Source organism: Argentina silus (assembly GCF_951799395.1).
Source record: "Argentina silus genome assembly, chromosome: 2".
In the NCBI taxonomy this organism is placed as follows: domain Eukaryota; kingdom Metazoa; phylum Chordata; class Actinopteri; order Argentiniformes; family Argentinidae; genus Argentina; species Argentina silus.
The window spans coordinates 6,284,610-6,301,187 of record NC_139656.1 but is presented as its reverse complement, the minus strand read 5'-3'; the positions used below and the strand labels follow the sequence as shown (position 1 = coordinate 6,301,187).

At 44.3% G+C, this 16,578-nt stretch overlaps 1 protein-coding gene across 1 annotated transcript; it reads right to left on the bottom strand.

Annotated features, from left to right (window-relative positions):
• Positions 1 to 1,047: 1,047 nt before the first annotated feature.
• LOC310822398 (short transient receptor potential channel 4-like) lies at positions 1,048 to 15,524 on the bottom strand (the record flags this gene model as incomplete). The annotated part of the gene is made up of 15 exons (XM_083694736.1): positions 15,415 to 15,524; positions 14,980 to 15,194; positions 14,346 to 14,564; positions 11,379 to 11,519; positions 10,892 to 11,068; positions 10,115 to 10,315; positions 5,104 to 5,440; positions 4,816 to 4,955; positions 4,196 to 4,396; positions 3,823 to 3,944; positions 3,415 to 3,610; positions 2,933 to 3,127; positions 2,433 to 2,474; positions 1,918 to 2,007; positions 1,048 to 1,734 (listed from the first exon to the last, which is right to left on the bottom strand). Exons 2-15 carry the CDS (start codon positions 15,136 to 15,138, stop codon positions 1,048 to 1,050), a joined length of 2,907 nt encoding a protein of 968 aa, XP_083550862.1. The 5' UTR covers positions 15,139 to 15,194; positions 15,415 to 15,524.
• Between the last annotated feature and the right edge of the window lie 1,054 nt (positions 15,525 to 16,578).

The window sequence follows — 16,578 nt, the reverse complement described above, 5'->3', positions numbered from 1 at the left end:
AAAATAAATAATGAACATGAACATGAACAACGTTGTATACTGAGGATAGTTGTTTTGGTGTAATCGTATATATCGTATATGAATTTATAGTAATTAACTGATTGAAAGTGGTCCATATATGACAGGATAATATGATTGACAGGGACAGGGTTAAATGTACCAGAGATCTAATACTGTCATAATTGTATACAAGGTTAATACGTGTGTGCAGATTCATCTTCCTGACATTGTGAGGATTGTTGATTATATAATGCCAAGTTCAAGGACTTCCAATGTTTGCATAGAAAAACAATTACAGATCTGTTGCATGATTAAAACTGAATACTTTAGTGTAAAGTGCTGAAACAAACAAAGTAAGGCAGAGAGTACGGTCTATAACGAGATACATCTATTGCTCTTCCATGACTGAGCCTAGAGAGGGGGTGAGAGAGACACAGAGGATGGTAGAGAGGAAGATGTGACGTTAGAGAGAAAGCGAGAAAAAAAGAGAGGGAGAGAGAGAGAGAGAGAGGGGGGGGGGGGGGGGGGGGATGACATATTAAAGTACAGGAATTGTGGAAAAAGAAGAGATATCATTACAAAGCCCAGTCCATATGATGCACACACAGGTCCATAACACATAATACATTACTCTGTATCCCCATAGTGGACTTCGTTTGACCATAAAGTCAAAAGTACATTATATTGATAATATAATATTGATAATATTGATAATCCAAGATCCAAGTATGTGTGTTTGAATGTGACACAAGCTTCCCTGAGACTCCAAAGATCTCCTCCAGCGTCCATAATTCAAGCCTCGCCATACATTACATCCTAAGCGGCTTTGCTATTCAGATTCCAATGCAAAGAAATTGGAGAATGTTTGAGTGTATTGTTTCCAACATAGCGTCATAGTGTCTCCATATTGAAAATACTTGGCTGCAGAACTTCTCTCTGCAAAAACACCACTGACAAAAAGGATATTCCACAAAGGCCCTTCACTCCGATTGTCACTGCTGCTGTCCATCACCCATCATTCCTTTTTGGTTCACAGATCCCCATGCTCTATTTCTCCCCAGTCGCTGCACCCGACTCCTGATGCAAAAAGCTCACCCTCTCCTCCTCATCTCCAACCTCCTCCCCTTCCACCTCTACTTCTGTCTCCTTCCCTCCCCCAGCCCCTTCCTCCTTCCCTCCATCCAACAGTACCTTTGGCTCCGCACCCACTGCCTCCCCCTCCTTACCCTGCTGCTCCTCCATATCTGACCCCCCAGACTCCCCCGTCTCCCCCGTCTCCTCTGACACAGAGGACATTTTTCCGGACAGTGTCGCTGTTCCAGCTCCTGCCCCAGCTCCAGTCCCACTACGATGCCGTCGATTGAACAGCCCCAAATCGCTGATGTCCTTGGGGAAGTCTTTCCTCTGGCTGGGCCTGTCCTTGCTGGAGCTCCCGTCAGAGGGCAAGGGGGCAAGGCCATTAGCCAGTCTGGTAAGGACCTCTGGAGGCCTGGGTGAGGCTGTAGCACCGCCCTGCTTGAGGATGCAGGCTGTGACGCTGAAGAGATTTAGTTTGCTCTTGACTTTGCTGCTAGAGGTTGAAGGGGCAACCTTGAGGGGGTGCTCGGGGTAGGCCAGGTTGGATGCCCCTGCGGCGGCGCTCCCACCACCTTTAGCCCCTTGCAGGCAGGGCTTGCCCCCCTTCATCATGCCCATGACCTCATAACGGAAGCTGGAGATATCCTGCTTCAACTCCTAAAAGAGTAGGGATAAGCAACAAAACGTCAGTGAAAAGCCAGTAAACCCTGAATGGTTATTGAATGAAATGATTCAGGATGTGACATACAGCATCTACTGTATCTGATCAATGAGAGAATGGCCAGAGGCAAGGGATAGATTGGACAGCAAGGGATAGACTGTCTTCAGCAACCTTCTCACCTTGAAGTTCTCTTCTGTCAGTCCTTCTTCTGTCTTGGCATCTCTGATCATTGCAGCCACATACCGTTTCACCAAGTTCCTCAACACCTCCTGCACAACAAAACACAACAACAAAATGAGAAATACGCATCCTACTTATGATCACCTTGTCTGTCAGAGGGGTAAACAAAGTCCGGTGACGGATTCCAAATCACAACAACAACACAGGGAACTTTGAAAATATGAAATCTCAAAAATACAGCTTTTCACGATGAAACATCCCACTCAGTAAAACAATGGAGTCTGTCATGGGGCATCTATTTTTGACAGTGAAAGATGATGTGAGTGCAGCAGCAGCAGCAAGGTGTGGATATTTCAATATGCTCCAAATGAAACATATTGACCGACTGAGATTCATGGCACAGACAATCAAAGGAGGAGGCACTTGAAAGAGGCACGATGAAGATGAATAAGTGAGTCACACACTTGGAGCTAAGAGGAATAGCGGCGGCTCACTTTGAGAGAGACATCGTTACCTGATACTGGTGATTTATTCTCACGTTCTCAGCAGCTCGCCTCTACAAAGGAGAGAGAGAGAGAGAAAGATACAGAGAGAGAGAGAGAGAGAGATACAGAGAGAGAGAGAGAGAGAGAGAGAGAAAGATACAGAGAGAGAGAGGGAGAGAGCGAGAGAGAGAGATGGCGTGAGTGAGAGAGAGAGAGAATTGTAAATGGACATCTCTGTGTGACTGGTTAAAAGATGCTCTGTCTTATATATCTAAATTTAATTGTGCTGGCTGTGAGCCTCACAGTGTGGGGGCTGAGGAGAGCATACATTCAGAAGAATATCAAAAGAAATGAAAACAAAAGATCATCTAATTGGTCACCCAGTTTTTTTTTTTGTGTAGAAATGTAGCAGGCTTCAATTATTTCACATGAAAAGTATTTCTCCATACTTTTTGAATACCTCTTATTGATTCTTTTCGTTTTTATATTCATCTATTCTCTTTCATGGAATTTTTGTGTCATTACTTACCCCCAGGCTACCGAAGGTCTCAGGGCGTTTGGAGAAGGTCCTCTTGCACACCTGCCTCTTGATCCAGCAGATGAGATACCACATGGATTTGGGACTGGGGACAATGTTAAATGGGGCGGGGAGGGTGCCCCCCTCCTCAAAATAACTCATCCACAGCTTGGTCCTGGCAAACTTCCACTCAATGTCTGCATGGTCCTGAAACATGGGAGTGATGTTTGTTAGTGAGTTAGTTATTAGGGTATAAATATAATCATTTTGTGGGGTGGTGGGGGATTGTACTTTCTTCACAGCAATGTGGTAGCATCAATCAATCAATCAATCAATCAATCAATCAATCAATCAAATGTATTTGTATGGCCCTTCTTACAAAGACAAAATGCTTTACAACAAGAAGAATAGAAACAATAGAAGCAATTAATACAATGCAAACAATATGAACTAACACCCAACCGTAGACCCACAAAAAGCAAACTTGTACTTACAGCAATGTGCTGGTAGGAGTTGTTCATCATGGCTATCAGCATGTTGAGTAACACTACCAATGAGATAATGTTGTACGTGCCGAACATGGTGGCCCCTACAAACTCTGTGAACTGGTGGTCTGCATCCACATTGGTGACGTACAGACTGATCAGGCCAAAGATGGACCAGAACAGAGACTGCAGAGTCTCAAATAACCTGAGGGTGAGAAAGAACTTTATTATCTCTCTGATATGTCACACATGAATACACACACACACACACACACACACACACACACACACACACACACACACACACACACACACACACACACACACACACACACACACCCGCACACATGGACAGACAGATGCACCCCCCCCCCCCCACACACACACACACACACACGCATGCACACACACACTCACGTAGAGAAGGCGTTGTTCTGCTCCACACAGCGGATGCCCTTGCACTTCCCCTTCTCGTCCGAGGCCTTGGTCTCGTAGTAGAAGTAGAGCTGGTTCAGTCCGTTAGCAAACGCCAGCAGCACCTGGAACCACACCAAGAGGGATTACACTGTGATGTCATGCATCTTAACGCTCCTCTGGAAGTATACACATCAGCACTGGGAACCAACGGAAGTCCCAGTGAACGGGACTTTATGATACAAAACACTATGAAAGGAATTGGACCTTCAGAAACAACAATCATAGTAACAATACCTGCTGAACACAAGCTAAACAGATCAAAGGATTTATACATTGGCTTTCACTATATCAATGTTAATGGAGTGTCATTCACCAGGCAGTAGATGAAGAGGAACTTGAGGATGTCTAGCAGCATTCTGCCCAGCGAGATCTGGAGTGGACCCAGGTGGGAGTTGGCCGTGAAGAGGGAGATGAGACGTAGAGAGCTGAAGATGTTAGCAATGGCAAACACTGCCTCAGCTACTAACGTAGGGTGCCACATCTCCCATTGGTTCCTGGGCTTACAGCCACTGTACTGGAAAGATGAAGAGAGAGGAGGAGTAGAAGGAGGAAGGGAAGAGGGGATAGAGGGAGCCAGGGAGAGAGGAAAGGAGACAAACATACCAATAGTGAAAGGTTCACTTCTCATGCCAATAAAGCTTTTTAAGTTGAAAGGAACTGAATTGAGAGTACACGGTTATTAGGTAATATGTCTTTCATGCACTGAATATAGACGTGTAGAGGACTTTCACTTGAGTTAAAGCCTTGCGATAAAGTAAATACTCCACTGGTTATATGAAAGCAACCTTGAGTTGAACTTACACTATTTCATTTCAATCAAATAAGAAAATAATCGCAAGCCAATGGCTTTGGTGTTCAACATTGTTTGTTGACATTAGCTTGGTTAAGCTTCCTTGGTTGGATAAGCTTAGATGGTTTAGCGTGCTTGGTTACCTTGGTGTAGGCGACGATCTTGAGTGAGATGGTAGCCAGGTAGAGGGAGTTCATGACAAAGTCCATGAGGTTCCACCAGTCATGGATGTAGTCCTGGAAACCGCCGTCCCACATCTGCTTGATCTCTGTCCAGATGAAGCCTGAACACAGAGAGCAAATCAGACAGGATATTCCCCCACCCTAACACACATTTACCTCACAACACACGCACACACACACACACACACACACACACACACACACACACACACACACACACACACACACACACACTCCCCCCCTACTGACCCAGCACCCAGGGCAGTATCATCCACTCCACTGTTGTAGGTGCGGGGCCCTGCCTGTCCGGCTCTGTGGTAACAATATGCTGCGAGGCCAGGAGGAGGAGGAAGAGGAAGGTGAGGTAAGAGGCCGTGTGGCAGATGAACTTGATGAAGGGCTTGCGAATGAACATGCCATAGCGACTCTTGGGGGCGATGAGGTAGCATATAGAGAAGATGGGGAAGAGCAGGCCAATGAAGACGCAGGTCACGAACTTCCCTCCCCAGTGACGACGCCTCCAGCCAGGGAATTCATCATACCAACGAGACGCCAACAGCTGCTGACAGTTAGGCTGAGCTACAAACTGGTGGATAGGAGAGAGGAGAGGAAGAGAGACAAACAGAGAGAAAGAGAGATGTACAATTTCAGCAACAGCAAGTTAGTCTACAATCAGCTCATGAATCCTGTTTTTGTAAATCCAGGTAAAACTCTCTTTTTTTAATGACAGTTTGTTGCAGTTCACATTCTCTCTGAGATAGGATACAGTTCCCATTTGAGATAGGATACAGAATTCTTTACTACAAGTTCCAACACTGTCACTTCATTTAAAATCTCTCCAGTCTGTCTGGAAACACATAAAGGGAAAGAAAAACAAAGCCTCACTCAACAGACTCCAGACAATGGATCTGTTTCAGCATACGTGTCATGTGTCATTTTGAAGAACCAAACCAGAGAACAGACCGACTGTGTGATTCTGTTTGATTGTCTTTCTTCGAAGGAGAAGTTCTGTACGGTATGTTCTCTTTGGCACCAGTCCAACTCTAAAAATGGAACTCAACTCTACACCTTCTCCTCTGAGAATCTGTCTGGCGGGCATCTGTCTGGCATATGGATATCCATGGGAACCGTCACCCCTCAATTCTTACTGTAACTAATGTGCCAACATCAACCTTAATGACAGGATCCCCTGTGACTGACGGGTGATGAAGGCAGGACAAGAGGAAGTGATCGCAGTAAAAGACACATGCAAGACTTAGATTATACAGTACCAGTCAAAAGTTTGGACACACCTTCTCATTCAATGGTTTTTCTTTCTTTTTTATTATTTTCTACATTGTAGATTTATATTGAAGACATCAAAACTATGAAGGAACACATATGGAATTATGTAGTAAACTAAAAAATGTTAAACAAACCAGAATATATTTTAGATTTTAGATTCTTCAAAGTAGCCACCTTTTGTTTTGATGACAGCTTTGCACACTCTTGGCAAGTTTGTGTCCAAACTTTTGACTGCTACTGTACATAGACTTGATTGTGAGTGACAGAAATAGGGTGTGGAGGCTAGAACACAGTGTGTGTGATAATGGTGCGCGTGCTAGATATAGTGGTCTGTACTAACTTTTGGAACTGATATTTTTAGGCCTTGATTTGTTACAGGAGTGCCTCAGGATTGCCTCCGGCTCCACCGTAATTCAATCCATGCAGTACAGTATGTATTGACCGCAGCCTTCTGAATAGAAGGCTAGATAGCATGTGATATATCTCAAATACACTCTTTCAGAGTTCAACTGGGGCTGCAGGGACAATTACAGACCGTATATTTACATGGAGGTTCAAAAGAAAGGCACTAGTAATGGTTTGGTGAGGAAGGTGGCTAGCTAAGAGGTCAACAAAACCATCAGGGTTCCGGAACTGCCTTTGAATATGCCTGTCAGGTGAAATATTGGTATTCAAAAAGGCCTTCATTGGTTTTAAGCATCAATTAGAGACACAATGTATCCAACATAAACGCACACACACACACACGTACACACACACACACACAGGCACAAACACACGTGTACACATACGCACGCACACAGGCACATTTGTCATAATACCATCCTCACCCTGATGTAACTATGTAACTACTAAAATAGAAACCCCCCCAGTTCCAGTTCCAAGACTTCTGGTGTTCATAGCAAACAAAATCAAAAGAATGGTCAATATCAAATATTAGGTTATTTACCTAAATGGGATTTGGATGGATTAAAGTCTATGAGGTTATGGAATATCATGTGGGAAGCATTATGTGTTCTCCCCCGTTTAGAGCCATGCTCTGGGAATCTGATCAGGGATATACAGCATGTGGCTTGAACACAAATCCATTCTCCACAGTCTAATTGGTGTATAGCAGAGGTGCTCAATCAAAAGTTCAAATGTCTAATGATTTCAGGTCAACATAGTGCTCTGATTAGAGGATGAGGAAGAGTGTCTATTCATTGCCATAATCACACTCACCTTCCTCTTCATCATCCCTACACTTCAGTCAGCTCCTCAGTGCTCGAGTGACCGACCGTGTGCCCAATCCAGATCATCTGAATGACTCAAAGCTGCATTAGCCCACTGAGCTGGAGCTGAAGCAGTCTAAGAACTGCCATGAGTTGTCATGCCTTAAGCGAGGTTACTCATCAAGTAAGCATCGTTTTTGGAAACAACCTCTGCTAACCTTGTCTTGCGGAATCTGGATCTTTTGATCCATGGCATGGTGACATCACTTTGAGTCACAGTGTCACAGAGAGACACACCAGAGACTGCAGAACACTGACACAGCCACCATGCCAAACCTAACCTGGCAACACAGTTACCATGGGAACCCAGAGGACTGGCGATCCATATCGAAGTCAGGAAAAAGGAAAAGCCTGTTCACATTTCCATACTTTAATCCAAATCCTACTGTAATCCTAAACGAGAGAAGGGAATGAAAGGGGGGGGGGGGGGGGCGGGGGGAGTGGGAAGAGAGATGAAGGGAGACCAATGGAAGAGTGAAGATGGGAAAATGGAGATGAAGAGAGGAAGGAGTGGAGTAGAGTGGAAGAGGGAAGAAGCAGGAGAGGAGGAAGGAGAGAGGAGGAGGGAATGAGAGGGCGAGAGGCTAGGGAGAGAGGAGAGAGAGAGAGGTTTGATGTTGCACTGGTGAGATGATGATAAGGCTTCAGCTCTTCTTGTCTCCTGGGTAGAAAGTTTTGCAGATGAGCCGGTTATCATATACGATCACACTGCACCCTACAGTTCCTATACAGTATAATCTCTCTCTCTCTTTCTCTATTACATGGTTTTCTCACCATTTTCCAACTTCATTTAAAAAACAATAGAAACTATTGAACTGTGATTCTTATCTCTTTTCACAAGGGGGCAACGTTGATCCATATCAAATTGATGGGTTTCCCTTTCTGCATCTGATGACTTGTTCTCAAATAATGAGCAGAAGCAGACTCTGCAGTCTGCTTGGACCTCAATAATATTCTTCATCTGCATAAATGTATCCAAAGGCGAGCAATCTCCTATGCATGCCCTCAGGGTGGGAGCAGAGGATAATCACCTCCCATATATTACTGATCGTATTTATCTGTGATTTGGCCTCCTACCGCATCAAAGCGCTAAGCGTTGTGTTGGTTTGGCTTCTCAGATCAATGGCCTGTGAACATTCTCCCCAGGAGACTCAACAACTGTCATCTCCAGCCTCAGGGAGCAGAGTAATGGCACAGCTGGAGAACACAAACACACACACATGCCCGCACACACGCACGCACACGCACGCACGCACACGCACATGCACCTATGCATGCACGCACACACTTAAAATGACACATGGGTTGACAGGGTTATCGTTTCTGATCAGTGGGCTGTTAAATGATTCCCCCCAGACGACAGGCTTACAGAGGAGAGGGTCAGACCCCCAACAGGTGAAGCAGAACAACAATGATCAATGTCATTCAGCAGAACAATTCATATTCAAGACCAACGACATCCTCACAGCTCAAGCGGTTATCTGCCCACAGAAACAATCTGATTCCCCTCTAAACCACTCAAAAAGACGAGAACACATCAAAGAAAAACAGAGAGAACAATATACTGTAATTGGTTTGGCAAATTCTGTATGTGCAGTAAGTGTCCTTTTCAACAAACAACTGTCCACTTACCTTCGATTTCCAAAGAAAAGAAGAATGCCTCTCTACCATAGCTTTCTACATGTGTCCTTTAGAGATCCTCCAATGAATGCATACGCACATTAAACACTCCTGTCATTATACTATAGATCTGCCAAATTAATAAACAGCCTGTGTTCTACAGTATAAGCTTACTGTAGCAAATCACATACACACTGTTTCTCATACACACTCTCCTAAATCCGTGACCTTTTTCGTGCAAACTATCTTACTGGTGCAAGATTTCAGGTCATAATTATTTCCTGAGTCCCTTAAAAGTACTTGAATATACAAACATACCCATGTCTCCAAGAGAAACCCACACACTGAGGGGACAGGCAGGTATGTGTGATTAATCTCTCCAAAGAAAGGGGCAGGCAGTGACACCTAAAACAGCAGGTAGGTTTATCATCCCTGGCGTGGTGCCAGGAATTGGAATATAAATCACTGGGTGGCGACAGCCGGGTGGGCTTTTCTCTCGTCACGCCGCCTGTTCTGTATCACAGTGATGGAGGAATCGATGGGTGACATAGACAGATAAATGAGGATATCCAGCTAAGCCTTCTGGGAGAGAGAGAGAGAGTGGGGGGGGACTATAGCGAGAGAGATTCCGAAACAGAGAGACAGAAAGGGAGAGAAAGAGAGAAAGGGTGTTGAAAGAGAGACGGAGGAGAATTACACGCCACGTGAGCCTCAGCACTGTAGCAACACTGCTCTGCTGTGTGTCGTGACGTGAACACACCTCGTCTGCTTCGCACTGTGCCACTGAGAGAGACTAAGGGGTTAGACAATGATGTCATCAATCTCAGACTTCTCCAGGAAGTGACTCTGTACTCAGAGCCAAATGGAACTCCAAGCGACTGGAACTGACAAGAGAATATTAATGTGTTCCCATTTGCGCTGCACTTTCTGGTCTCTTTAATGACATAACATCTGTGTTGTCTCTTGTGGGACCTCATTATTCAAGAACTCCATCATACAAGCTCTATGCTCAAATCTTAAGACAAATTACCCAGATCAAACGAAATGGAAGGCTGGTATTCATACGAAACGTGAACAAGCCTTACCTCTTTCTGGTAGTACTTGATAGCCAGCTTCAGCCTGGCCAGTTCATTGTTGTCCTCGTCCTCCAGCAGGTTAATGTCGTCTCTGAAGTTGAGGATCATCTCCAGCTCTCTGGAGCTTCTGGTCTGGTCCAGCAGGTCCTTGGCAAACTGCTTACACTGCTTCGACAGCTCTTCGTACTCTGACTTGAACTCATTCTCCACCTACGGAGAAAAGAGGAGATGAAAAAGGAGCTATTTCAAGCGTTAAATAGGGTGTTCTGTATCACAGCATCAGAGAACAGACAGTACAAAGTACTAAATCTGAGAGATACAGCAAATGAAATGTGAAATAATGCCTAGGATTTCTTTTGGTGCCTGGGACCTGTACATTTTGACATACAGTACCAGTCAAAAGTTTGGACACACCATCTCATTCAATGGTTTTTCTTTATTTTTATTATTTTCTACATTGTAGATTAATATTGAAGGCATCAAAACTATGAAGGAACACATATGGAATTATGTAGTAAACAAAAAAGTGTTAAACAAACCAGAATATGTTTTATATTTTAGATTCTTCAAAGTAGCCACCTTTTGCTTTGATGACAGCTTTGCACACTCTTTGTGTCCAAACTTTTGACTGGTACTGTACACACGCTATTTCAAGTCCATTTCTGTCATAGATTTCACACTGTTGTGACACAGAGTTAACCTCTGACAACAGAGTACACTGTAGGAGCATACACAGAGCAAAATCAATAACTCTCTCAATGCCCTGATCATTGTCCCTGTGCCCACCTTGCTGAGCTCCTGCAGTTCCCAGCTGAGTCTGAAGGCAGTGAGGAAGGGGTCTTCACTGGACAGGGCGATGAGAGAGGGGCTGGAGAGGGCCCTGTAGATATTGAGGCGTGAACGAGAGTGACGCAGGCTGTCCACGTCAGAGCTGGAAACACACTCCACACAGTTACAGCGCACCTGGAGAAGGACACATAGCACTGGGAAGTCAGGACATGGATGTCAACAGGAGAATTTCATAGGATAGTACTTTTCAATGTGGGTTGGTTTTCCATGTACAATACAGTACCCTGTTATGCATGTTTGTCAATCCTGTGCTGTTGTGTTACGGTTACTCTGCAGTCAGAGTCCAACCCACCTTGTGAAACTGGTGCATAGAGGCTCCCTTCAAAGGGAGATCATACTCCCTGTGCTGTATAGAGTTGATGATGTACAGTATGTCCCCCCCCCCCTCCTGCAATGCATGTTTGGTATCTAAAGTCAGACCCACCTCGTGAGGCTGTGGCACGGAGACTCCTTTCTGCACCAGCAGTTTGATGATCTCATAGTTGTTGGTGTGGGCAGCCAGGATGATGGGGGTGATGTCAGGGGTGAAGTCAGAGAACTGCTTGTCCAATAGCATGGGTGGAACCTGGATGGCGGGTGAGGCAGGAGAGGTAAGAGGTCAAAGTCAGGTGGGAAAGTGCCGCCTATTTACTGAACTGATTCTAGCAGTCCTTGAGTTGATTATAAATCGGGTGGGCAGTACCGACCTATTAGGACCATATGACAGCTACTGTGAGATTTTACACAGACTGTAAAATCTGTTATGCGTCAACCAGGAGAAGCAATTAGGAAATAACCAGTCAAACAACGGAGTGGCATACTATACTATCTCCCTACACCGAGCAAAATAACACACAACATATGTGACAACCACTCAAAGAGGCACTTTTTTTGTTCAATCTGTATATATTTAATGGAATCATTATGCGTAGAAAGTAACTCATTCCCCAACCGCCTTATCGTCCACTCCAGCTAAGCCCCTTCACACTCTCCTGCCAGTCAGAACGACACAGGGGGGGGCTGCAGGCTGCGCTGAAAAAAGCTTCTTCTCTCTTCTTTTAATTAAACTCCTTTTATCTGATCCCACTGAGATGGAGAGCGGGAGGGAGGAGGAGGAGGGAAAAAACGAAGAGAAGAGGAGGAGGGTGGAGGATGGAGATGTGATTAGTAAGACCATTAGAGTTATGAGACAAGAACTAAGGAGGGAGGCGGAGGGGGAGGGGGGGGGGGATTCTAAAATGGGTGACATGGGGGATGTATTATCCCTGATATGGCTGGCCTCCCTATAGGAGACGTCATTAGCCATATCATATACAGACATAGGGATGGGGGTTTTTGATAGAAATAAGGTTCAAATAATTTATTTAGGATGTTTTGTGTTTCTTTTATCTGTTAGTAGGCCTACCATGCAGATGTATTCTGTTTTTTTCCCAATGTATGAAAAGTGCTTTATTTATAGTGTTATTATTAGGAATGTTATTCCTATGGGGTAGAACTGTAAGAAGGACTGCCAAAAATACCAGATATATATATAGGGGTCGACTAACTGTTGTGCATTATCAAGTTTCATCTCATTCTGACCATGTGAGAAAGCACCTCTGAGAGAATCCACATTTCACTGTGGTGGGACCTAATGAGTAATGCACAATGCATATGCTGCATGTGGGAAGAGGTATCAAATAGTCTATACCAAACTGCCATAACCGACTGAGAGGCGTACATGATTGGAGATGGAGCCATATGATAATGAAATGAAATTATAGCCCACTCATCTCATCCGTGGAATGTTTATTCATTGTGTTACTCATATTGAGTGAGTGTGAGGCATCCACAGTCAGCATATTGATTATCAACGCATCGCTAGCATCTGCTGTTGTGTGAGGGGTGAGTGTAGCGGTTTCATCAGACGATGTTGTTCTTCACTCTAAATCTTGACATTGGTATTCTCCTGTCATCCTACGCAACTAGTGATGTTGAGATTCAAGCTGTTTTGAAGTGGGGGGGAAAAAAACAACGCTGACAAAACTTTGTTACGTAACAATAATTGGGAGATAAAACAAAACAAATGTAATGAAAGTGCTGCAGTATAGGGAGTGTGTCTTGATAATTGATGTACAGTACAGCAGATTCTCCCATCTAGGCCTGAATGAAATGTTATAGTTGTTCCTAAAGAAACAAGCAGGGACCTCGTATACATTTACTATACATAGATGGGAGGAAACACAACCATTGAGGAAAGGTCAAAGGACAGTCAGGCATCTAGATTGGAAAAGCTTAATAAAAGAATTGAAAGCTGACACACTCAAGAGGACCTGATGTCTCTTTACAATAAAGGCCTTGTGAGCCACAGGGTCTGCTATAGTAGAGTCCCCCACAAATATTCCTCCAATACCATTTGTCTCAGGATAACAGATTGATCCTCCCAATCTTGCAGACGTGTATGGAAACATGATTTGAACAGCCTCCGGGCTGGAGAGACAATCTTTGGCAGTCCCCAAAATTAATCTCCCAATTAATAAAGCTGGGAGCAGACACTGGCCATAGATGAGATGAACTTTCCCCAGACAGCCTTTTAATATAACACAGGAGACTTAATATAACACAGGAGGCAATCCACTGCCATCCCGATCTATTCACACAGTTGTGTGACAGGGAATCTATTGTGTGTCGGGGAGTGGAGCTTGCTTTCTGCCATTAAGGTAAAGATGAAATGCGACCATTGATAAGTGCCAGAGCATGCGGGCTTGGACTGCAATCTATGGCCACTATGTATTGTATATTCCTGGCCCTGTTTTCATCCAGGCCTAAACAACCTCTATTATTCTCTCTCTCTCTCTGTCTCTCTCTAGCTCTCTCTCTTAAACCAAGACTACACAAAGCTTTCACTCTATTCTAATCAGTCAATGTTCTACTACTGTACAGCAGCCAAAATCATGGCTTGTGTTAACAAGCACAGCTGCAGAGTGTGTGTGTGTGTGTGTGTGTGTGTGTGTGTGTGTGTGTGTATATGTGCAATCAGTAAATGAGAAACACCATATTACCATATTGCATTGGTCTGTATTTGTTTTCGATTAATTAAAGCCTCTCACAAACACTGTTGCACCAGGAACAGGTGGTTAGGGAAGAGGAACATTGTGTTCTCACACTAATCAGTGGTTTCAGTAGTCAGTCCATGTTAATGGTCTAGATTTTCGATTAAAAAAAAGGCATGAAGAGATTTACCTCTTCTCTCGGTGCTTAGCTCTTCTCTCCACAGACCCACCCTCCCCCACCTGCTCCCTCCGACACACACACACCTCTCAATACACATAGTCCAACCCACTTACCGTACCATGCGGTACGAAAGATAAATTCCACCCTTGTCCTCAATCTCATGAATATGTCTGACCAATCCCTCCTGTCTGTGCAGTACCTGCATGCTCCTGCTGGGTTTCTTGTGATTGAGCAGCAATTCCACAGCCCCAACCACCTCTTTGCGGATGGCGTGTAACAGTGCGTCCCCCACATAAACACTGAAGCTCAGTAGCAGTTCGATGATCTCCAGGTTCTCGTTTTCGATGGCGATGAGCAGAGCCGTGCGTCCCAAAGGGTCAATGCAGTTTATGTTGATCTTGAAGTAGATCTCCGCCTCCTAGAGTAGTAACGAGTAGAGAAAGTTAAGAGTTGGGACGATATAATTCATTATCGAAATTACCTGAGGATACTGTAATATCAGTTATTATATCCATCTCTATCTCTCTATTTCTCTCTCTCCCCATCTGTCTATCTATCTATCTATCTATCTATCCACTTTCCCATCCATCCATCCATCCATCCATCCATCCATCCAGATGTCTGTTTGTCTGTCTGTCTGTCTGTCTGTCTGTCTGTCTGTCTGTCTGTCTGTCTGTCTGTCTGCCTGCCTGCCTGCCTGCCTGCCTGCCTGCCTGCTTGCCTGCCTGCCTGTCTGTCTGTCTGTCTGTCTGTCTATCAATCTATCTATCTATCTATCTATCCATCCACCTTTCCATCCATCTATCCATCCATCTATCCATCCATCCACCTACCTCCAAGGCCTGTGTGACACTGGCATAGTCTCCCTTCTCCACAGCGCCAAGGTAGGTCTTCTCCAGTGGCGACAGCTCCGACTCGGACCGTACGATCCTCAGAGGGATCCGGTCCCGGTACGAGGAGCAATTAGTCCTCCGGTAGAACAGCTGAGACATCTCAGCTCCCCTCAGCTCACCACCCTGCTAATGCTGCCAGGCTAGGGCATCTCAGACTGGGCGATGGGAGGGAGGGAGGGAGCGAGAAGGGTTGGTGGGGCTTGAAAGGAAAGTCAGCTACATTTTGTTACCTTATCTGAGTTACTGTATGACACATAACATAAGTGTTGCCTATGAACGTACTGTATATGTCTGTTGCTGGAACTGTAGGGCCATATTTAATCAGAAATGAACATTTAGCGGATACACTATGCAACAGGTGGAGAAACAACTAACCTTATGTAGTCAATTTCTTCCTTGGAGGGACTGCTTGAAATGGACTAAGCTTGTGTAGTCCATTCCTTCCTTGGAGGGACTGCTTGAAATGGACCTACTTTTACACAAACCATACAGGACACATGATACACAGTACACTGAATCAGCAACCCTGTGGAGGGAAGCTCACAATAATATGTGTCATTATAGTCCTGACCTCTACAGACACAGATGGTGAGGTGATGCAATCAGTTAAATATATTATATACCAAGTGACACTTGAGTCAAAAGATGACACTTGCTATCTCTCAGATACTAAATTCATTCCAGACACCAGATTACCATTACCATTCTAAACATTACCATATAGATAGGGATCATATGAGACCATGAGCCCTATAAACCATATGCCCAACGCAATACACTCATCTGCTTTACGCTCCAAGCTTTTAGTCTACACATTAGTCAGCTCAGACAGACTCATCAATTAAACAAGTGTCGAAAATTATTGTACCGGGTCCCACTCCTCGAGAAACGCATAGCCTATGCACCAAAATCGCACCAAACACGCACTGCGCGCAATATGATTCTTCACATGTTCTTTGCCGCTAAATAATGTATAAAACAAACTTTCAGGCTATAATTTAAATGATGAACAAACCTTATACTCTGGATAATTGTGATATGAACATTGGAGCCACTCATGCAAAGGAAAGTGTTTTCTTCCTCGGGTAATCCGCGCTGAGGAAACACAACAGGTTCTCAAAAGTAGCCTACTGAAGAAAAATAATGCAGAATAAATACATACTGGTTATGTTCCTTCTCCTTCTGTTTCAATATTCTGCATACAAAAACTCAAATAGCATACCAGATGTATACGTGGGCTATGTACAAATACTAATTGATGCCTAATAATAACCCATTTTCTCGGAGGACTTCAGATAATGGAAAAATAAATGAGATCCCAGGAGTTGTCTTCTCCCAGATTTAGAATAACCTATGTTACAGTAGTAGTGTGCCTCCCCAAACAAAGTCCAATCATTGTCGATTTGTGTTAGTGTGGTTTCTTTTCTCCCTCATTTTGGAAAAAACGCAGATATTGACGGACTCGCACACAGCGGAAAAGAGAGGAGCGCATAGACAGCGAAATAAGTATACCCATTCAATCCAACAAATAGCTTAATC